This window comes from Odontesthes bonariensis, chromosome 21, assembly GCF_027942865.1.
Source record: "Odontesthes bonariensis isolate fOdoBon6 chromosome 21, fOdoBon6.hap1, whole genome shotgun sequence".
NCBI classification, from domain to species: Eukaryota; Metazoa; Chordata; class Actinopteri; order Atheriniformes; family Atherinopsidae; genus Odontesthes; species Odontesthes bonariensis.
The window spans coordinates 24,046,938-24,069,942 of record NC_134526.1 but is presented as its reverse complement, the minus strand read 5'-3'; the positions used below and the strand labels follow the sequence as shown (position 1 = coordinate 24,069,942).

At 43.5% G+C, this 23,005-nt stretch overlaps 1 protein-coding gene across 4 annotated transcripts in view; it reads right to left on the bottom strand.

Annotated features, from left to right (window-relative positions):
* Positions 1–8,127: 8,127 nt before the first annotated feature.
* Positions 8,128–23,005, bottom strand: part of grin2ba (glutamate receptor, ionotropic, N-methyl D-aspartate 2B, genome duplicate a) — a 117,377-nt gene continuing 102,499 nt past the window's right edge. For all 4 annotated transcript variants that reach the window (XM_075453622.1, XM_075453623.1, XM_075453621.1 and 1 more), the window contains exons 16-17: positions 19,256–19,494; positions 8,128–15,638 (exon numbers count right to left, since the gene is read on the bottom strand). In XM_075453622.1, coding sequence (XP_075309737.1) covers positions 13,338–15,638; positions 19,256–19,494 — 2,540 coding nt within the window. In that variant the 3' untranslated portion in view covers positions 8,128–13,337. The remainder of the gene's footprint in view (positions 15,639–19,255; positions 19,495–23,005) is intronic.

The following is a 23,005-nucleotide window of genomic DNA, read 5'->3' as shown; positions in this document are numbered from 1 at the left end:
TCTCCGTCCCCTTAAGCACACAAACATATGCGCACCTACCTGTGTGATCCTTGTGGGCGCTCACCAAAGATGAGAGGTGGTTGAAGGCATTTAACTGCTCCAAAGCACTGTAAGCATCAAGGGAGACCAGAAGGGAGCGCTCTCTCCTAGTAACACTCTCTCCCAATGAGGCTCGCTGCCACATTCGCTTCGTCTCCTAGCAACCCCCGAACCCTGCCTCCAATCACTACGGATACCGGGATGGATGAAGGGAGGGTGGGAGAGTGTGAAAGAGGGAAGAGGTGGTGGGGGTTTAGGAGGATGCAGAGAGGCTTTCTTGGCATCCGCATCCCATGCTGCCAGCGTGAAAACGTGCGATGCTCGAAAGCCAGGTAACAAGTTGGTGCAAGGGTTTTTAGAGGTGGATCCTGCTGGATGAGGCCATCATGAGTGGGGGAGGTGACTCATAGAGCCCAGCTTCTCAGGGCCACACTGAGATCCTAATTCTAATCAGTGATATTAAATAATGTGAAGTGGAGGAGAGTGATTGCTTCAATTAAGCCGGTTTGTCTTGAGGGTCCCCTTTGGCTCGCTTCAGCCGGGCTCATGATACCTCCTACCGCTCGTCTCTTCTTCTACTCTCACCAACAAACTCCTGCCCATTAAATTTGATGGTGCCATCATCATTTCTGCACTGTCCTTGTGACTCACGGCGGGCCTCCGTGCTTTACGACTCCTCTCCTCCTCGGGGGTCCGTACTCGACTCCCCGTGTGATATATGGCTCTGTCTCACACATGGAGTGCGCCGGCACGCCTGCGCGCACAGACAATAACACTAACCCTATATCCAGCGTAATCTAATCCTATGTGCCATCATAGACATGTCACACACTTTTACAGTGGCGTGCTGAAGAAGACACATGCTCTCAAGTCGCACACATACAACCAAAAAAACAGTGTAACGTCAGGTGAATACAGCGAACAAAAAGAAAGCACGCACCTCCTCAGAGCACACAAGCTTCAGCACACTGCTCCCGTTGTACTGCAGTGACCTCAGACACTGGATCTTCTCCACCCTCCGGCGGCTGTCATGTCACGCAGATGCATGCATGACAGGATTTGGTCAGAAAGACTGAGCTGTGATCACTGTCAGGCTGATGCACTGCAGGTGTCAGCGGAGGGACAGCTGACAGTCTGAGTTGCAACAAATGCAAACAAATACGAGGCTGGAAAACATGTCAGACATTTTGCCGTGATGAGGCAGTATACACAGAGGCATTTTTTACCTAGTAGATGCCTGAAGTGGCCACATACGGTGGCTGGGAACCTTTGAAGCATGCAGGATTTTTATTGGGCCCTTTGGGCATGATATCGACTATCTTGCAGCCTGACACTCTTCCAACAATATGGATCTATTGATGCTTCTATCATTTATTGAATCTATAACATTTAATCTTATCTCATCAGGGCAGTAGAATGCAGCAGTAATAAACTTTTACTGCAAAAAAAAAATTAAATTAAAAAAATCACCTGCGAGACTCTTAAAAGCTACAAAAGAAGAATGAGTGAGAGCAGAAGAAGAAGAAGAAGAAGAAGAAGAGGACAGATTGAAGGGAAAAACATGTGTTTGTATGTCTATGTGTTAATCTGTGCATGTGTCTGTGTGTGTATAAGCTATGGTTAAAGAGAGAGAAAATGATGGCTGCTGTTGCCGAGGCAACCTCCTCTCTCCTTTCTCCTCCTTAACCCTTTCTCCTCGGCACTTCCTTTTCACCTTCTGTCTTTTTACTATCGCAGCGATATCTCACTTGTTGATGTTCTGTCACTCCATCTTGCGCCTTTCCTTATCTCCTCGCATCGCTCTGCTCTCCACGCCCGCCCCGCTAAAATCTGGATTGCTGAGCGACTCGGCCGTATCTTCATCTTGATTATTCATCCTCATCCTGTCGGCAGCACACGTGCTTTGTTAACTGTGAATCATTTGGCGCAACAGAACAGTGACAATTTGTGCTAAACAGTGTTGAAAACCATGAAGCAATTATTTCACTTCAGGTGTTATTGATGATTTGAAAAGTTTAAGATATGGCCCAACTGCACCACTGCTGGCATAAAGGAAAGTAATTAACTAACCTGAAGCAATAAAGGCTGACAAGTCAGTGTGATCATGATGAAAGATGTGAATAACTCCATATTTGAAATGTTGATTAATTGTTCTCATTTGTATAACAATGGAATTGGGCCAAATGAGCCAGTTTGCCATGCCGCCATAGAAGAAAATGTTTGAAACTGAAAAATAAGTTTAAATACTATTAAATACCGATGTGATGTTAAGGGATGCCAACGATTTTGGGAGAAAAATGTTTGTTAATCGTCGAAGAAGCATTGAACTCTTTTGCACTGATATCTCTGTCATATCAACATGATGAATATGAAACTACTGCCAGCAAACCTGGCTCGGTTCCCTGATAAAATGTTCCCTTGTTTTAACTGCACAGGCTTAGACAAACAAAAAGAAAGAAAGAAGAAAGAAAAAAAGGAAAAAAAAAAGCCAATTTCAGAAGTTAGTAAGTTTTCTTATGCAACAAAAATTCAAATCTGCAATTTTTTAAAAAGTGTTATCTTACACATTTAGACAACAAGTTCACAAAAATGATTTTCAGTGTCTTCGCCGGCCACTTTCATCGATGAATTAACAATGTAAACGAATCTTCAATTTGGTCCCAGCAACACACTTGGAAAAGAAAGTGAGGCAAAGAATGACAAGGAAAAATCATACACAAGTAACATTCTGACGGCTTCTAAAATGAAGTGATGACAGGTGAGGGTGTCAGGATTGGGTATAAAAGGAGCATCCGCCAAAGATGGAGTATTTCCAAGCAGGAATGGGTCGTGGCTCACCAACTTGTCCCAAACCCACTCAGGGAATCATTGATTGGTCCAGAATAGACATTTCTCATTGCAAAAAAAATGGGTTTTTCAGCATCTTCAGAGCACAATGTCATGAAAATATTCAGAGAGTGTGAGGACATTTCTATTTGAGAAGGCAAAGGACGGAAAACACTGCTGGATTTGTGTGACCTTCAACCCCTCAGATGGCACTGCGTGAGAAACTCATGCCACCGTGAACACTTAGAGACTGCACTCATAAATGTAACCTGACACTTTCATATACAAGAAGGAAGCCATATATGGCTTGTCTATCATGAACTCCGAAACACTGTTAAGCTCCCTAGACACAAAGTTAATGTCAGATGGACTGAAAGGCGGTGGAGACGTGTTCTGTGGTCGGGTGAGCTGTGTTTCCAAAAAAAACAGCAGGCTGTTATCAGGGACATTAGTGTCCATGGCACGGATGCTGAAGTGGTTACTTTAGCAGAACAACACCAGAGCTCATTCTGCACGACTTACAAAAATACTTTAAAATTGTGGGGAGGAGAATCAGACAACAACGACCGCAGACTGTTGAGCAGCCAGAATGTTTTATTCAGCAAGAATGGACTTAAAATTCAGCCGGAAAATCCCCAGAATTAGTTTCCTCAGCTCCAACACAATTACAAATTGTAATTAAAGTAAAACCAATGGAACACAGAGGTAGACGTGCATCCACCAAACCTTTTTTTTTGCGAGTGCTGCATCAAATGTTAGTTTTGTTCACATTTTCTAAAAATAGTGAAGTTGGGTTAAACCCCAATAATGTGGAATTCTGCCATTCCAATGAAGGAAAGGCAGAGGCCAGGAATCACGACTCTTGACAATTATTTGGCCGTATTTCTACGTGCTTGTTGCAGGCATCGGTGCTTTGCGGACTCCCTCATCTGTATAGATCACAAATACTCGTGTGTGCAGTCCGGCTGCTGCGAGAAATCAGCACCCGATGTTTTTTCCTTCACGAGCACAATGTGTGGTAATACAGGTAAAAACAGCTTTCAGCCAAATTAAATCTAAAAGAAGAGGTTTTTTCACCACGTACAGAGTGTGTGTGTACAATCAGTAAGTTTAAAACACAGAGCGTCTGCCTGCCATCACGCTAAATACTTAGAATTAGGTTGATTAGCTGCTCTTGTTCAGCCTTTCAGACATCGTGTCTGAATCTTTGTTGAACAATGAGCTTGATATGCAGCATTGTCATGCAATTCTACCCTAAACAATCTACACACAAGGCCGCCTGAGATCCATCTGTTCCCTGTTTTTTTGACATAGTATTTCTTGTTGCTAGGTAACTGTTAATTGTTGATAAGCAGGCACTTAAATAAAAAAATTAAAAAAAAGGAGAAATCAAAGAGACATGCAGTGAAAGAAAGAGTAAGAGAATGACAAAATTAGTGCTTTGGATGTTGCTGCGGCACAAAATATGAGCAACCTTTTGAACTCGAATGATGCTTCCATTTGGACACACGGATTAAGAGAGGTTTGTGACTGGAATGGAAGCTTGTTTTATGCTGCACCTCTACTGCTGTAATCTACCTTTTTTTTTTACCTCTGCTCTCCCTCCATCCTGCTCCCCTGCTCGCTCTCTGTAATCCACTGAACTCTCAGCCATTACTCATGGGTCCCTCTTTCTTTTTTACCCCCCCCACCTCACCCCAACCTATCACAACATCCTAATAACTCAGGGTGATGGACAATACATGGATTTCTTGGCTTGAGAGAGAGTATAACTAAAATGGGACGAAAAGAGCACACTTGGTTGATGTATCACGTGAAAGGCTGAAATATAGGATCTCAGTGGCTCTTCAGTTGTGGAAGGTTTTGGCTGATGGTTGAAAGAGGCAAAGATAAACAACATTTATGGTGCACCACCTCGCACAGGACTTTTTCAACCTTTTTCCTCACACCTCGCACCCTCCATCAATAATTAAATAAGTCTTGCTTGCCAGTGTGACTGAAAAATTAATGCTCGCTCGAATGGTTGGGTGGGTGGTAGGGATGGGTTCGAGGGATGATGGATGGGGAGGTGGGTGTCATCCTAGGCAGACAGGCAGACAGGCAGACAGGCGGACAGCCGTGTGCAATTACAGGCAAAAGCCTCAAAAAGAAAGAGAGTAGGTTAGAAACTACATGCTGAGTGGATGCAAAGATATTTACAGCTGATCAGTTAGTGCCTTACACCATCCAACATTTCAGCTCACGATAGTTTTGGCCTTGGTTGCTTTTGATCATGTTTCTGAACATCCAAGACTGGGAGACATCTATTGTCTGGCACTGGCAGGGATTTGTTGGGAGTGCAGGTGAGTGCCTGTGCCAGGGTAGCCGCTTCATGTCATCTTCACTAATTTGTGAGATAGCTGAACTGAGGCTTTTATCTTCCCCATGAAGCCTGCATCCTTCTAGCCAGGTTTGGTCAGCTGTAATATCTGAGCAAATATGAGATAGATTTCCATATCTTTTAGCACATTCACACGAGCCCCAGATGATGAACCTCAGCCAACTTGGTGTTTCTGATTTAAGTCCCTATCTGATCTAGAGTCTGATCAAACCCTTCAACTTTGTTTGAATTTCGGAGTATTTTTGAGCAAAAACAGGAAACACTGAACTAACATGGTGAACAAGATGAACATTACCCATTAAAAATGAGCATTTGTATGTGCTCACATTCAGCCCAAAGCATCACAGAGCTTACATGCAGAGAGAAACCAGCATGACTGCTGAACTTTGACCTGATAAAGGATTGCATTGACTTCAAATGATCACATAAAGTGGCCACAGCAGCTGATTTCCCCCATAAAAGGTGATTAAGTTTTATTGACAGACTTTACGGCCCAGGCGCGAGAGAAAACTGAGGTACATGTCAGGTTTCTTTCTTTGCATCTTCTCTGTTAAAGACTTTTCTGTTAAGCCACTTGTTTTGATACATTATCTGTGCTGGTTAGGAAGATTAGAAATGTTTAACATCTGTTGTGATGAGCACCCATGCCAACAGGAAATTGATTGAGCTTCCCGAAGCCCAAGTGTGCCAGCATAAGACCATAAATCCGGACGGGTTGAGGAAGAGACGTGTTGTGAAAGCAAAACCAAAAGGAGGAAGTTTAAACTGTTCTTTCTATCTAACATGGATGAGCTTGGACAGCTGAAAAGGACACAGCGGGACTATCAGAAAAGAAGTGTTCTGTGTTCTGATGGATAAGCAGGTAAGAGGAAGACTTTGTTTTACCAAAATATATGACTCCAGGAATATATTCTAGTCTCCAATGCTTCTAAGAAGGGGGGGTTGCAGTGCTTGTTAACAACAGATGGTGTTTCCCTGGATATGCTACTGAAAGAGTGTCTCTTTCACCCGGATATTGAAAAGCTCTCTTTCTGGACATTTCAACCCCACTGTTCACTCTGCTACACTTCCAACTTTCCAACAATTTGTCAGTTGAGCTTTATGTATTTATTTAAATTTGAATCTATTCATTAATGTCTTATCCATCAGTAGTACAATCCTATGTGGATTGAGAAAATTGAGAGTCGCTCGCAGATCTGCCAAATCTAATACCTCTGGTATTAGTTCATAAGACCAATGAGCTCCTTTACAACCTCGGTAAAAGACTCAAAGAGCAGCAGAAACGTGGTCAGCTATTCTGATCATGTTTCTGCTTGGAAGTACCCAGTGCCTGCCAGACCTGTTTGATTGCCTCGTCTGGCCCACGCATTTGAAACACAATATCTCAAAAACTGTCTCAAAACTTTTTGAAAGACTGAGCTGTTCAATCAGAAATGCCACAGAAATGTTGACCATACATCACGAGGCAAATTCATGGTTTCGGTTTATTCCCACATGGAATTCATCCTGTATCTTTGAGCAGGTGAAAATGTCGCAGCGAGTGGCTGGGGTCTGAGCAGAACAGGGAATGGCTAAAATATCAGTACTGAATGACTGGGAAAGCAGTTGTTGAGTCACGGGTACTGAGAAGCAATCCCATCAATCTTCTGCAGGTATACTTACTCTTTTTGTAGACGTTTTAAGGCTGTAAAAATCTTCACACATCTTTAAGTCACTCTGGGCAATATGTGCATGAATAAACGCCACAAATGTCAAATTTACAGTCTGTACAGAAAGCTGGGTAAAAGAGTGAAAGCAAGTTTCCGAAATGGTGTCTTTTTGTGAAATGAGGTAAAAAAAAACAAAAGTGTCATAAGAGCAGCTACAGCAAAGCTCCGTGCAACAACTCTTCTTCTGTATCCTTGATTTCCAATTGAGACTAACCTCATGTGATCATGCGTTCGACTTGCAAAAAGAAAAACCATCCCACATCCAATGGAGTTTGTACTGTGTATCTGCAGGTATGTTTCTAGTGTCGATTTCCTCTGGGATGCTTTGTCTGTATCTTCTTTTTACAGAATGCTCTGATTATTATTCATGCCTTTAAATGCACAGGGGACCCGCTCAGTAAAGCACAATATAACACTATTGACAACTGCTCCGCAGAGTAGTGGAAGATAAATGGCGCTCTCAGTCTCGGTTTGTTGGCAGTTGCAGAGACAGGGAAGTATTTTCTTCATTTACTTCCGTCATCCAGACTTTCCAACCTGCCCGGCTTCCCTGACCTCATATTCTATTATGCACTGTAAAAGACATTCACAATCTCAATGTTGATTCCTTCTGGATTAAAAAAAAGCTAATTACATTTTTTATCAGAGGTCTTTTTTATTTTAATGTTTAAGAGCAGATGTGCTTGAATTCGGGCCCATCACGCTGCTGCTTAGTCCTGCTGGAGCAGCGATGGTGGAGGAGAGAGCAGCCCGAGAGAACCCCGAAGGACGGAGCCCAGCAGCAGTGTGGGTTGTATAGGGGACAGACCCGGACCCAACTACTCCACCATACCGTCACCATATGGCCGGGGTTTCTTGGGCAGCCCTCTCCTCCCCTCTTCCTCCTCTCCTAGAAATCTCTGCCAGTGAGGAGAGGCAGAGAGCCATATTGTGCATGTCAGAAAGCTCATATAACTGTAAGCATGACACGTCGAGCAGCCTGGAAAAAAAAGCAAGAAATACCCCCCGAAAAAAGGGGGTTCTGACTACGGCTGGTTGCAAAGCGTTGAACCTTCAATTCCAGAAACAAACTAGCTAAAAAGGCAGGACGCAAAGGTGTTTTCACAAGTGTCAGTGCTTTGGAAGTGAAATGCAAACACAAAAAAGCTTAAAAAGGACTCCATGCCATAGGTGTGAAACTTATAGTTTTTATTATTAATACTCAACACTGCATTTTGTTCATCATGTACAAAGAGAAAGAATAGTCTTATTTCAGCACTTATAATTGTAGATATCGGCATTATCCTTATTAGAAGTACCTTAATGTTTTAACTTTCTTTTTTGCAATTTTATAATGACATGGTTAAATTCGTTATTGAGATTACTTTGATCGCGTTCATACAAAAAAAAAAGTGAAGGTAGATATTCCCCCTCCCCCCCAATATTCAGTATTTACACAACCTGTACAATTATTAGTTTATTGTGTTTTTTTTTTTTTCTTCTCTCCGTACGGTGTAAAAATTTTGGTATTATTTCAAAGAAAAGGGCCACAAAAAGAGAAAAGAATGGCCAAGAATAATATTCTGTATATCGTTATGTATACAAGTGACGCTATTCATATGGTACATTGTTTGTCACCCACAGTTAATTGAATCGGGTCACGTGGTTCCAGTGAGGAGTTGTGTGTTTTCTAAAACCTGTCAACCTTGTGAAATACATTTGGTAGCAACCCCTTATGCCAATTTCACCCGGTTAGAGCAATCGACTCATTTATGAGTGATGAAGATGGAAAACAGGAGTATTAACAAACAAAGCTGTACATGATTTAATAGAAAATTTTGTGTGCATCAATATGAAGCAGTATCAGTAGGTAATACACACACGCACACACACACACACACACACACACAGAGACATAAATCAAGGACTAAAATGTCAGAAAAAAAACAAGTTCTGACACGAATTAGAAGGAGTCAGAAAATGATGAACTGCTTAATTACAATGAGAATATACCAGTTATGTAATATCACAGTTTAATTCTCTCTGTCCGCACGGGCTGAAGTGACTCATTTATTGAAAATAAGCAGTTTTAAGTCAATTGTCACGACCACTTGGAAAGTGAAGCTTGTCGAACCAAAAAAAAAAAACGACTAAAAAAAAACCTACATTTTCACCCTTTGCGTCCATCCCCGCAGCTGACCGTGTCACGATGTTAAGTTGGTCCCACGTGTCAGTGCTACTGACAGAAAAACACACGTCAGCTGAGCTGATATTTACATCCTCTACATTCAGGATGTTCTGGCCCACTTACTATAAAAAAGAAAAAAAAGTAGCACAGTGTTTTGCCCTGCATGACTGACTGTTTTGCAGAGAGTCTATACTTTTGTGTTGGGACCAATTTGACCTTGGGGAAACTAAAGAGTCCCAACAAGCTTTGCTTTTTCTACCTCACTGCTCGGCCAGAGCAGCCGGAGGAGATCTGATGTGTCAAGTGCACCTCTACTTTACAGTCCGCTGGAGTAAAGTTGCCCTAGCATTCCAATGCCTAATATATGCATTGATAAAAGACAGATTATTGCAAATGAGGTGAATCATTTGGTTGACTGGTAAGAAAAATATGGAAACCTAACAGAGTTTGTGGGCACATGGATACATTTTTCACTTTTCAATCAGTCCTGTGAACATGAAAGCAGTTGAGGAGAAAAACAGAAGAGAGGGGAGGTGAATTTCTTCTCTCGGGGCAGAGGGGAAGATTACAGAGACTTATTGGAATTAGTACCGTACAATATAGGGGCGAGGAAATCATTTCTGACTGCATGGGGGTGACAAAATTGCGTGTGCACACAATTAATCACAAATTATAGTTCCCGTCTCCTTTGGAGAGACGCACACAGGGCACGAAGCGAGGCAAAAAATAAACGTGGAACTCCAAAGCATTTAAGGGTTTTCAGCCGCCAAATAACACAGTCGAGTAAAACGGCACGTGAGTTTGAATAAAGCAACAGCTGTTGATTCTTTTGAGACATGACGGCACAAATGTTTCACCTTCTGATAAGGGGTTGCACAAATGTGTTTCAGCCTCAGTCGCTGATGAAACCGCTCGTTCTCGGTCCCCCCCCCCCCACGATACTGCGCTGAAATGAGCATCATCAACAACAGCAACACTTGAAAATGTTTGGTGTGCAGGTGCGTGCACATATTTGATATATATATATATATCTTCCTTTACCACAGTGATGTCAAGCCCAAACAAAGAGAGGGAACAGGATAGGCCGGGCTGACGATGGCTCTAAATTCTGTGTGCAATCACCTTTAAAGCCCAGCTCAAAAATGGGCAACAAAAACACAAAACGTCTTGAAAGTTTTTAACAAGGATTGCTGCTTAAAAATGAAGGATCACAATATACTGCCTCTATATGCAAATATCATCTCTGTATACATGTAATATTGTATTACATAAATGTGTAGATAATTGAATTGATCTCAAAAAGCATGAAGAGTAGCTTACCTTAAAAAGAGAGAATCTAACACAATTCAAGGGAAACTTAACAAAGACTCCTAGAACTAAACTTTCCCCCTTTTTTTTTAAATCACCAAACGTCTACACCTACGGTAAATTATCCTCAATTTCCAACACTTTAGTGAAAAATAAGAAAAAAGAATAATTCTTAAAATAATCATCATACTGATCGGTAAACTATCATAGTAAACATGAGATTTAAAGAAAAAAAGGTTCAATTATATCACTTATGATTAGCAATATTTGTGTCGTAACTATATTTTGCATATTTTTGTTTGTGTTTTTTTTCGTTTTTATGAGTTTTTATTGTTGTTTTGTTTATTTCTTAAATCGTTGTAAAACATATTTAAAGTTACATCCTGTCTGTCTGTTTACTGTACAAAGTGAAAAGGTTTTTCTTTTTAAATATAGTATTTACAAGCAAAAGATTGGACGCACTGATGCTGACACTGATTGATGCTCACACCGAAGTCTTCTCGTTCTTATTTCTCTGTCTTACCCTCCTTCTCCCTCCCGTTACAATCTCGCTGATAATGGTTGACCTGAACTTTCAAAATGTGTGCGTAGAAAAATTCCAGAGATCCAAATCTATCTATTAGGAGAGCCATGGGGTGTGTGTGTGGGAGGGTGGATGGATCTGATTTAAGGCTAACTCGATCAGTCTCCGTTTGACGGCGTCATCTATGGAGCGGAGGAGGAGAGGCTGTTGAATTTATGAATAGTTAGCGGTGTTAGTGGGAAAAAAGACAGGGCTGATCAATCGGTTATGATTTGCTTCCCTCCACACACAGATGCGCACAAATACGTGCCAACCTATGACATGGGTGGATCAGGTTATAAGATAGGAGTCAGCAGTGACAAAAGATCGCATTCCAACACATTCTGGCGGCTCCTTCCGCTGGCCGGCGCTCCTTTGCTGTCTCCCGCAGCCCTTGAACTTCTGACACAAACTAATCAAAGATCAAACCTTCAAATGTCTAATAGAGGCCTCTCATTTCTGTACATGATGAGTCATCATCAGACAGCTTGGGGGAAGGGGGCTGGAGTGATGGGACGATAAGGCATGTCTACTGAGTGCCTGAACCTACACTGAGTAAAAAGTCCTGTGCAATAAATGAGGCCTCCTCAGCTAAAAAGACTATCTACATCGGTCTGAGTGAAAAGCAATGTTTCCCGACGCCTCAGCCAGCGTTTAAGAGGCCTCCTCCGGCTCGAGCTTTTATCAGCATCACTTACGTAGCGTTCCTCCTCCATAAGTGACAGTGCATAATATTAATCTTACACAATGTCCAAACAAAAAGCTTTCTGCGTGAGCCTCTCAGACTGCTGTCGTGAGTTAAAAGTAATGCCTTCAACATGGTACTAGTGAGAGGCCGAAAAAGTAAGTGCCTGGTGAGTGTTGTTATGTAACCTGAATAAAAGAAGTGGCCTAAAAGGCTGCCATGTTGTGAAGTGAGACACATCAGTCTATCAGTAACAGTGAGACATCCTGAATACAATTGGTTCATAAAACACTCCTCATATCTGACATATGAAATATCTTTAAGAAGGTATAAAAGATCTTAAACGGCATCCTGGATTTAAATCATCAGCAGCAGCCTGCTGTCAATTTTTACTGTGGTTTTGGCTCATATGTGGCGAGAACACCGGGCAGCCTGAAAGCGTGCCGGTCCGTCCTGGTGCTGTCGCTTGTGGACTGGAGGACACTTCCACTGGAGACCATTAAGGCACGTCCTTCCTCTCAGCAGCTTCAGCTTCTGACGAAAACGCTGTTGTTCACAGTAACACAAGTTCAGACTGACAAAAAACTGTGTTTAGGTATGTGTGCGCTTGATTTGCCATGTCTTGAAAGGTCAAGTAAGGATCTCCCAGCTCCAAATGGGTCAACGAGATCCAGTTTTGTCCACGAGTAGCAAATAAATGAATGAGCATGGGGCAAAATATTCTACAAAATACAAACAGAAATGAGGAGTTAAGGACTCAGTCTTTCTGGCTTGTTGGTTGAACTAAGAACAATCTTCCTGCTGCCAACAGAGGCAGACAGAACGCAACTGCGGAGGCTAAGTGAGCAGTGAAATATCATACAAAACAAGAAAAAACTTAGTGATATCACAAGCAGTGTTACCATAATCAGCTTTAACATCTTTGTTATTCACAACGCTATTGTTGTTCTTATACCCTGTTTTTCTATAAGAATATCTTATTATCATTCGTGATTGTATTTCTAAAACAAACGAGATCAGCTCTTTAGGCTTCAGGGATGAGGAGAATGAGTGCAGGGCGAAGAAAGACGCACAGGCCGGGCCGTGTCGTGGCTCTGGGAAATGTGACAGTGTCTACTTTCTGCAGGGACACGGGGGCAGATGGGCAGTTTCTCCTCGCTCTCGCTGTTTCCTCACTCAGCAGGAGCCTTCAAACCGCCATCGCGTCGCACCACGCGGCCTGCAGCAAACTACGATGAGGCGTTGCAACCACGTACAGTGACTTCTACCACACTGGTGGAGGGGACGGTGGACTTGGAGTCGAGGGCGTTAGTGAGGTGGAGGGGAATGTTCATTGACTCTGTTCGGATTTAAAAGTAGAATAGCTTTGGCCATTTTTGAGAGGGGGTTAGCATCCCACACCTCCTCAGCGAGTCCTGATTATTTACCCATGTTTTCTTTCAAAATGTCGACCCCCCCCACCACCATTTCCCCCCATTACTCATAGTTTTATACTTCAAAGTCACTACCTTTCAGTCATTTCCCCATTTGTATGACTTCTTGTTTTCTCACCTTTGTCTCAATATTGACTTGAGCTGCATTGTGTCTACAGTGTCTTAAAAATCACCCCTGATCTCCTAGCACTTGGCGCCTCTATTGCTCTCCTCCTCCTCCCCTTTGATTTAAACGTCAGACTCAATGCTGGAGAGTTTTTCGTACACATGGCCATTGCTTCCATTGAAAGGACGTGGGGGGCCAACCCCCAACAAGGAACCATGATGGTTCATTCCACCGAGACTGAGCTCTTTTGGGAACCGGGGGGCCACATTGGACATCACCCCGGCCGTGGCAGACGCTGGCAGATATGATGTCGTGCTCATCTGGCTCCTGAAGTCACTTCGGCTGTTTTTGGCAACTTGTTGCTGCTGCTGTTGCTTTGTCATGTAATATTGTTTGGCTCCATGCATCAGACACTGGTCATCACCAAAGGTAGGTATAAAGGGGTTTTGGTTTACCCGGTCAGGGTAAAGAGATTTGGATAAAGAGAACGCTGCCCCACCTCCTCCTTCCATCAAAGACCTGTCCCTGTCTCTCATGTCTCTCTCTCCAATGGAGCGGCGGTGCAGGCCCTCACCACCTCTGAACGGGCCAAACGGTGAGCCGGCTCCTTTCCGGCTCTCACCTCCATAGAACAACGGGTCTCTGTCTCTTTCCCTTTCTCTCTCTGAGCCTCCATGACGCTCAAATATGTGTGCAAAGGGGCTGTTACCGTCCATGTAGCGTTCTTTCTCCTTCAAGCTAACACTTCTGGGTGGGGGCAGCATTCCACCCATACCTGGTCCGCTCATGCCTCCACCGCCTCCTAAACCTTCCATCAAACTTCCCATCCCACCTGTTTCTTCTTTCTGAAGGTCAACAAATCCGTCATATGAATGCTGCCTCCTCAGTTGCTTGCCGAATCCTCCGCTCTTCCTCCTCTGCTGAGCCTGAGATTGAGGCTGAGGGCCTACGCCCATAACTCCCACTCCTCCCCCACTTTTCCCTCCCCCCATCTGTTCCAAGAGGTGGTTGTTGTCCTCGCTGATATCGTAGAGGTTTCCTGTCTTTTTACAACCTTCGCAGCGCATGCAGGTAGCAGAACTGGGGCGGCTGTTGCCTCCACCTCCCGAAGACCCACAGCTTATACCACCACCATACCCACCGCCCCCTACTCCATGCACGGACATCTGCTTGCCCCCTCCGCCCCCACTAGCCCGACAGTTCCTGCACTCCCACTCTCCCCCTGCCAACCCAGATCCTCCGCCGCTCTTTGAATCTGACTTTTTGGGTTTGCTCTTCAGAAAGTCATCCACTGGTACCAAGGAGGTGCAGGTTGCCACTCCTCCATCTCGATTCCCAGGCCCCTCCGTCAAGTCCACATGTTCCCACTGAGGGACGCCCTCTTTGGGCCGAAATTGGTCCAAATAAAAGTCCCTCACGCTCTCCTTTTCTCTGAAAAGATACGAGTTCCCATCATTGTTTCCTCCTCCACTTCCCCCGCCGCCTCTCTTGCGTTCAGTGGGCAGAAGCGGTGGGGAGGAAGAGCGGTGGCCGTGGTAGTGGTGGTGGCTGATGTGGTAGGGTTTCCTCCTGTAGCCCAGCTCAATCTCGTCCAGCTCCCGTCTGGACTTTGCAGAGGCCGGCCTCTTTTTCAAGCTATCGCGGTATTGTTTGCGCTTCTTGGCATTACCCTCCAGGTTTCCATAAGTAACTGTGTGCGTCGAAATATCTGAGACATCCGAACGTATATTCCCATCATCTTCTCCTCTCCCTCCACAGTAGCCTTGCCCAGGGATGTAGGTGGAACTCGAGGCACCTCCTTTGAATGAGAACTTCCCATATAGATCAGGCAAACCTCCCTTGAAGCCCTGGCCTGAGGGAGGAGTCTGCCCAGACAGCAAGTCAAACTTGCTCATGTTTCTGTGGGTCAGCGCTGAGCAGGGCTGGGTGGTAAATATAGGGGCCACCCCACCACCAAGGCTGTCACAGTCAAACATGCCGCCCTCCAGAGAGCTAGCACTGCCCAAACTGTGGGGTCTGTTCGGAGGAGGGCCGCTCAGCCCTAGTGTTGAGCCGTGGTGGTGTAGGTAGTGGTCCTGGTACAAATTGCTGTCCTTGAGGTGGATATTGCCAAACGTCCTTTCCACCTCACTGATGTAGTCACTAAACATGTTGTCTTCTGGTAGGTAAGGAGGTTTGCAGTCCGAGTGGCCTGCTAAGCTGCGCCGGTGCTCAGAGATGTCATAAACAGAAGATTCGCGGCGGATGAAGTCCAGAGCACTGTGTGGGGAGCCGTTCACTCCTGACAGGGAGGCCATGTTCTTGGCAGTTCGCAGGAGACGCATAATGTTGGAATGGGTGTTATTCATGGTGGCTGACGGGGAGTTCAGTGCGGAGCTGCTCTTCTCCTCAATCTGCACTCCGTGAATACAGCTGTATATGCCCTGTAAGGGGACAAAGAGGGAAGATCCACATCAGTCACATGCTTTTTCAGAGTTCTTTGACCACTCAGACCCACTGCACATACAAACTTTGGGATACAAAATGGCACCTGGAAAAATATTTACCAATATTTATCGTTTCTTTATCTACAAAAAACCGTTTCTTTATCTAAAAAAAAAAACACACACACACACTTAAATGCTGACTACACAGGTGTTTGACAGGTTTTATGCTCTTACTACAACAACTTCCAGCTGCCTACACAGTTTTATTTCTTAGCACATACAGATAGATGCCGTCCAAAGCATATTTTTACAGCTCAACTTCAAAGTCCCTGTATAACTATGGTGACACGGGCCACAGAGTTAACATGAACCAACACTTTGCCTGAAACTGAGATATTCAATTATTAATGGCAGGAAAAATATTTTGTAAACCTACCACAGATTAAAAATCAGTTAAAATGCACAGAAAAATGACTGATTGCTGAGATCTATTAAAACTACTTATTTTACTGTAAATAACATAGAATTCCCGCTGCAACCCGCTTGCCATATATAGTAAGCAAAAACAAATGAACATGGTATAGGCAAACGCAGTTTATAGACACTAACGTGGTATATTCACAAAGTGCAAGTGAGCAAACAGTATGAAAGCTCAGAGAGAATATGGTGGCTCTGTGGTGGATGATTGATACATGCAAAGGAGCAGTAAAAACCCCATTCAGACCCGCTGGTCAATACCTTTAATCAATGTGATTAGAATTCAGCTGAACAATTTCCTCCGGTAGTTATTAAACGCCTCAGTTTCACAAGGCCTCAGCACCACTGGCCACAACACAAATTCTACCGTAGAGAAAGGCCAGAGCAAGGAGACACTAGCCGAGCCGCACAGTGACAGAAAGATGAACTGCTCCATTTGAATTTAGTGATGTACGATACAATATTCAGATATAAATGGACGTTTAGCGGAGAGGAAACCAGGCATGACATATGAGGACCGTAAAGGATCGGATCAATTCCCGACATTGACTTTGCCCAGTTTTTCCAGACATCTTTAGATGGCTATGGAAATAAATGGGCGCGAGGACACTGTTGAAGCCGACGGTCAAAGACGAGCTGACCAGCCTGCAAGGACAGAGAACAGGGGTCACATGGCCATCGAATCTTTTTTGCACTGTTTTATCCACTAACACAACTAGCTGACCCTCTATTCTTTTCCAAGCCACTTGTTTCTGGTTATTAATTAGACCGTGCCTGCTGCACTGCAGCACAAAGGCTTCATTTCTCATACTGCTTCTATAGATAATGTTATTAGTTCTTTTAATTTCACAGTATATTAATGGCTAAGTATTTAAGACTTGGCAGTGGCTAGAACTAGGGGTGAACATAACTATAAAATGACAACAGTATCCAAGACAGAAATCTATAAGTATGGGACAAATGCACAAGCCCAGGTTAATGATATTTTCAAACTTTGTTTTGAATGTTTATCTGCTCCTTCTCCTTCTCTTCTTCATCTTTTTTCCTTTAGTGTTTGTGCTTCTGATTACATCTTCCCTCCCAGGACATGACATGGGATGACAATCATCCCATTTCCCAGAAAAAGTTTACCTTAATCTTAGGATCTTACCCCTCTAGCTTTTGACCGTAATGATGTTGTACAGAGCAGTAATGCAGTGTGAGGGCAATGCATAGAGAGCACCAACTGTATATGAAGCAGCTCATAATTCCATACTGTCCGAGCCGTGCTGTATGTATACGGCGCTAAACACACTGCGAGGTGAGTGTGAAAAGCGGAGTGACTAAACCTCTACAGAAATTAAAGTTCTAAAGTCATTAGAAGCTTTTTAAAATCAATAGAGCTAATTTGTTTCATTGTTGCAGGTGGGCCCTAAAGAAGCAGGTAGCCAGGGGGGAGCTGCTCACAAAGCCTCAGAGGGAGGGGACGCTAACCTACCATGAAGACATGACAGAGGCCACGGGACCTACGCCGACCGCAACAAATGTTTCATTTCTTACGCTGCCGAGCTTAAATGTTAATTGCAGCAGCGACAATCAGCTTTATTGGATTATGCTGTCAAATTAAAATAAGCAGAATCCGAGTCCGTGCTGCAGAGCAAGAGAGAATAAAAGAAAAGGAAGAAAGGCCACGGCTGGAGTAAAAACATTCGAGCAAATGAGAAGGGGACGACAGATTGAATAAAGATGACAAACAGTCATTTCCACTGTTTTTGTTTGACAATTCTCCTGCTCGGTGCCACATATGCAAATGACCCCTCTCAATGAGTATTTCCCCTGAATCATCCAGCTCTATCTGTGGACACACAGTGCTCATTTATTTTGTCACATTGCAGCAAAGATGGACGTAACTTCTGTAAATGAGAGCGATCGCTGAATCTTACACAGAGCTTAATTGGCCTCTGATCCAGTGCCCATACAAATCACAATGTTGCAATAATCAAAAAGAGCACCAAGCAGCCTGTCTTTGGTAATGAGAAGTCAACTGACATTTCAGTAACAAGTAAAAATAGACACGGTCACACACACAGGCATAAACAACGTAAAATTTAAATTATACAAGATAATTAAAGTTGGGCACTCGAGCGTGATAATGGAGCACGGCGGAGATGTTTTTTTTTGATTAATCTATTTTTGCATAGCTTTGCTTTCTTGGCACAAGCAGCCTCGGCAAGGCAACGGCACATCAAATGGAGGGAGAGTGCAGCAATGTGTGGCTCCTCTTCTGTAAATTAGCCACGTGGTTCAGCCTGCAGCGGTTCACCTTCAGAGTGAATTACACCACAGCCACATCAAAACAAGTGGAATGCAAATCAAACACCTTCAGGTGACTTTGGTCTCCGGGGGACCTAGTAATCTACCCTTCCGTGGCAGATTTTTTGTTGAGTGAAATATTGATTTCGGCTCACCATTTGGTGAATGTTTACCTCAGAGGCACGAGCAAGGCCTACGTGTCAAAACAAAAGGAGGGAGCTCATTTATCCTTTGGCGGAGAGAGTTTAGTTCAGCAGGATACATGTTCATTGTAGCATCTAAAGTACAAAATCCTCAAAGGGTGATGCACATTCATTTAATGGAGATGTTAGGGACAGTAAGCAACATTACCTGAAGTCGGCTTTACAGATAAAGATGATTTTACAAATAAAGGGTTAGAGTTTTTGCCCTTTTCACTGGTGTTGCTGTCAGAAGGGTTTAAAAAAACACAAAATGGCAACACGAGAAAAGAAATTCTTCCATCACTTTCTTACTATTCTACGTAGCACTCTCCCTCTAAGGTTTTAAAATGAAGCATACCAGCTATCCAGATGTTCTTTTTTCCCAGGAGGTAAGAACGGCAGAGTCATTATAGAGGGCTACAGTATGTGCAAGCAGTTTGAAATGTAATCTCCAGTATGCGTGCTCTGCCTCAAAAACAGACTTTATTGCTGTCTTCAACTCTTTCTGTATTTTACGGCCTCACAGTAAATTATACACGAGGTGATATTTATGATTTAACAGCTCATTTTGACCTCGTCAGCAAGGTAAGCTTACGAGTCTCAGTGCGGTGTTTATTTTCTCGTCATTTCATTACTGAGCCTTTCCCCCAACCCTCCTCTCACCCTGCTGATTGAGAAGACAAAGCCGGGTTGACCGGAGCAGACGCCCATGAAGCAGAAGCGCAGCTGCCAGTAGAACCAGTGTTCGCAGATGAAGGTGATGAGAGAAAGAGCCATGGCGGCGCCCAGCATGTAGAAGACCCCGGCCATGTTGTCCACGTCCAGCTGGCTGGACATCACCTCGTTCTTCTCGTGGTGGCAGATCCCCGTCAGCCACAGGGACTCCAGCTCCTCCATCTCACCTGGATGGAAGACATGGAATGACATTGAGGAGTTGGGGTGGGCAGATTAGAGGAGGGACAGAGTCAGGTAGAAACAGATGGTGTAAAGACAGAAGGAGGTTGGGTGAGACGATCGAAGGGTGGGGGAGACGTAAAGAGGTGATGGAGTAATAACAAAGGAAGAAGAGAGATGCATAGATTGACAGAGGAGGACGTTTTTTTCTCCCCGACATATTTTAGTTAAAGAAAAGGGTGTGAAACAGTGGGGATGGATGTAAAACATAAAGTAGAGAGGAGGGGTATGATGTAATAACAGGATGGGCATTGGAGGACATGAGGGATGGAGAGAATGATGCAACAGAAGAAGAGAGGAGAGACGATGGAGAGACAGGCAGAGAAAGGGGGGGGATGAGGGTGGGTAAAAGTGAAATCCAGCTCTGAATTTTTTAGAAGCCTTCATGGCACACTGAGAAAGAGACACACACACACACACACACACACACACACCCCTCTGGTCACTCTTAATATCAATCTTATTTGCACTTCTCCCTGCAAATAATTGCGTGCAGGTGTCTGAAGATGGTTCCCGCGTCTGTAGTCCCTTTGTGGGTCACCTTCTGTTTCATCACAAGCTGTTCTCTATCAAAGCCGACAGCGGCACGACAGGCCCTCGTTAATTAAGCATACATTCAGCCTCGGTCGCTACATGTCAGCACACCTCCCGCACCACCCGTCTGATGTATAAGGCTGGAATCTCTTGTTGGGACAGTTTGCTTGAGGTTAGGGAGCCATTTTGCTCATATTCATCTATTTTTAAAGGTAGAAAAGATTCAAGTTGGAAAATGCAATTTCCTCTTTCTCTTCTTAATGGGACACCAAAGCTCAGCTTTTAAGAAGGTAAGATGATTGGATTTAAATCCAGGACAATCCTGTTTGCTCTAAAGGGTCAAATACTATAAAAAGTGACCATTAATGAAGGTGAATGAATTTGACCGTTGATATATGAGGCAGCGGGACCATGAAACTAGCATTTCTTTTTTTGTTTTTGTTCCTCCACAAACAGTGTTTTAGGCCTAACCCATTCCATCCTATGACCATACCACTTGGACCCATCCCTCCATTTTCCAGGTGTAAAGTGACCCTTTTCTTTTGGAGATCAAGAAGTAGTGGTCATCTAGACCTTCTGCTGGGGGCCATTTGGAGCTTTGGATGCCTAAAGGAAAAGGAGCACATACCCTACCCACAATAATGAAAAACAGAGGGGTAGGGTATGGCCAAGGGGAGGAATTTAGATTGGGCGTTAGAATGATGAATGTGTTTTTTCTTTTTCTACATACTCAGAAACACCTAAAATACTTATGAAAACTTCATCTGAGCTATATTTGAATGTCAGCAGGCCTACAGTACAAACAGCAGTGTTTAAAGTTGTTAATAACCACACTGTCTGACCTCAAGACTGAAGAAGCCTCGTGAATTTCATCCTATTAATAGTATTGTTTAAGCCTGTTCATTTCCTACAATTAGTAATTAGTAACTGTTTTTGAAAACTGTCACAATGAATAAATAATGTACCAACCTTAACGAGTTTGTAACCGTTAAAGCAATGTTAGATAAATATGATGATGTAAGCATGCATATGACATTTCTGTCAGGGAAATTGTTTTTCCAAACAAAAATGTGCGCTGTGCCGAGTTATTTCTTCATAATACTGGTGGCAAAGGCATAAGAGTTATGTCGCTCTTCTTATTAAAACCTAGCCAGGAGTTAAAGGTATTTCCTAAAAAAATACTCCCAAACCTGCCACTGTGCCTTGCGCTGAAGGCAATAATAGGAGGAGGAATAAAATATAGGACACTGAAAAATTCAAATGAGACTATGGCAACTCAGCCGTTGGAGGACAGTTCGACTCTGTTTCCTATATTCCTACTTCTGTTCATTTTCTTAAATCTAATAACTAAAAGCAGACCTTGATATCCAAAAGTAATATGTTTAAAGATTTACATTCTAGGATAGAGGAAGGAGTAACTGTTTCATCACTAGAATCTCTGGAATAATGCAACAAGTCTTCCATTGGTTCCGAGGGAAAAAGGCCATCAGGCTCAGCTGACTTTCTGCTTAACAGAGAATCAGAAAAATTGTCATTAGAATTGCAGTTTAATTTTCAGGACAGCTGTGGTGTATTTTTTGCTCAGACCTGCGTCAAACTAACACACACTCCCTTCCAACCTTCGTACTGAACCACTGGGTTCTCTGCGTGAGCCCGGTTGGTTTCTAGGCCAGCAGGAGTGGAGTGGATGGTGAGGCGTGGCAAAGTGACTTTGAAATCCTGAGAGGGGTGAGACAGGGGCGCTCGGTTCCTGTATTAATGCTGTTGCTGTGGCACCGGGGGATGTTACTGCAAGTCGACCCATATTCATCTGCGAGCAGACACGTAGGCGAGGGAAAGGTTGAAAAAAAAGTTGGGAAAACTGATCAAATAGAAACTTATCAAACCGATGATCGATAAGTGAGAAACAATACAGAGAGAAGACTTTAACTGGATGATATGTAGGTTGATAAAAATAAACGTGTGTCAGAAACTCTACACAACTGTCCCTTTATCGCTGTAACACACACACACACACACACACACACACACACATTCTCACTTACACATACAGATACTCTCATTTTCAGAGGGCTGACCCATATTCACATGTGCGCACCAACACACGCATGTACACTAACCCGTATGCACAGTGTCGAAATACACCAGGAGCTATACTGGCACCCCTAATTGGGACACACTATAGTGGGCCCCCGGAGGGTCTTTGGTTCAGGATGCTCGCAACATGCTGGACCAAGTCCAAATAAGCTAGCTACTGTCCAACACTCACACACACATGAATCTTCTCGATTACCAAACTTTTACTGCATGTTTCTATTCTGCCAGTCAATTAGAGTTATCAGCCATCAGTGACACTTTTGATCCGTTTATGATGAATATTTGCTGTTCATTAATGCTCAAGCCAGAGCTGGAACGAGGGTGAATTTCAAAAGCACAAACCCCGAACAGTCTACCATTAAAGGACAAGACCGTTTTTTTTATATTGGGGCCTTGATTTCACATTATAACATGATGTTCTACTCACCCCTGCTTGTTGTTGGTCATTTGGAGCTGTTCCGAAGATATTCGAGAGGCGTCTGGCTGCTCTCTTGAGATATTCGGCCATGAAACGGTTTCCTATGGGCAACGTTATACAGGCACAAACTATGCTGTTTATAATTTATTAATTACTCTACACTAGCACTGATAACGTGGAGGTGCGTTGCTTACTTAAAAAAATCCGGGTTACTGTAATTTTGAATTTTTGTCGTAAAGTGGGTGTTACTGACGTCATCGTCGTGCTACTACCACAGACAGCCCACAGACCTGCTGCCTATTTATTCATTCGGCTAAAATTCAAAATTACAGTAACCCGGATTTTTTTAAGTAAGCGACGCACCTCCACGTTATCAGTGCTAATGTACAGTAATTAATAAATTATAAACA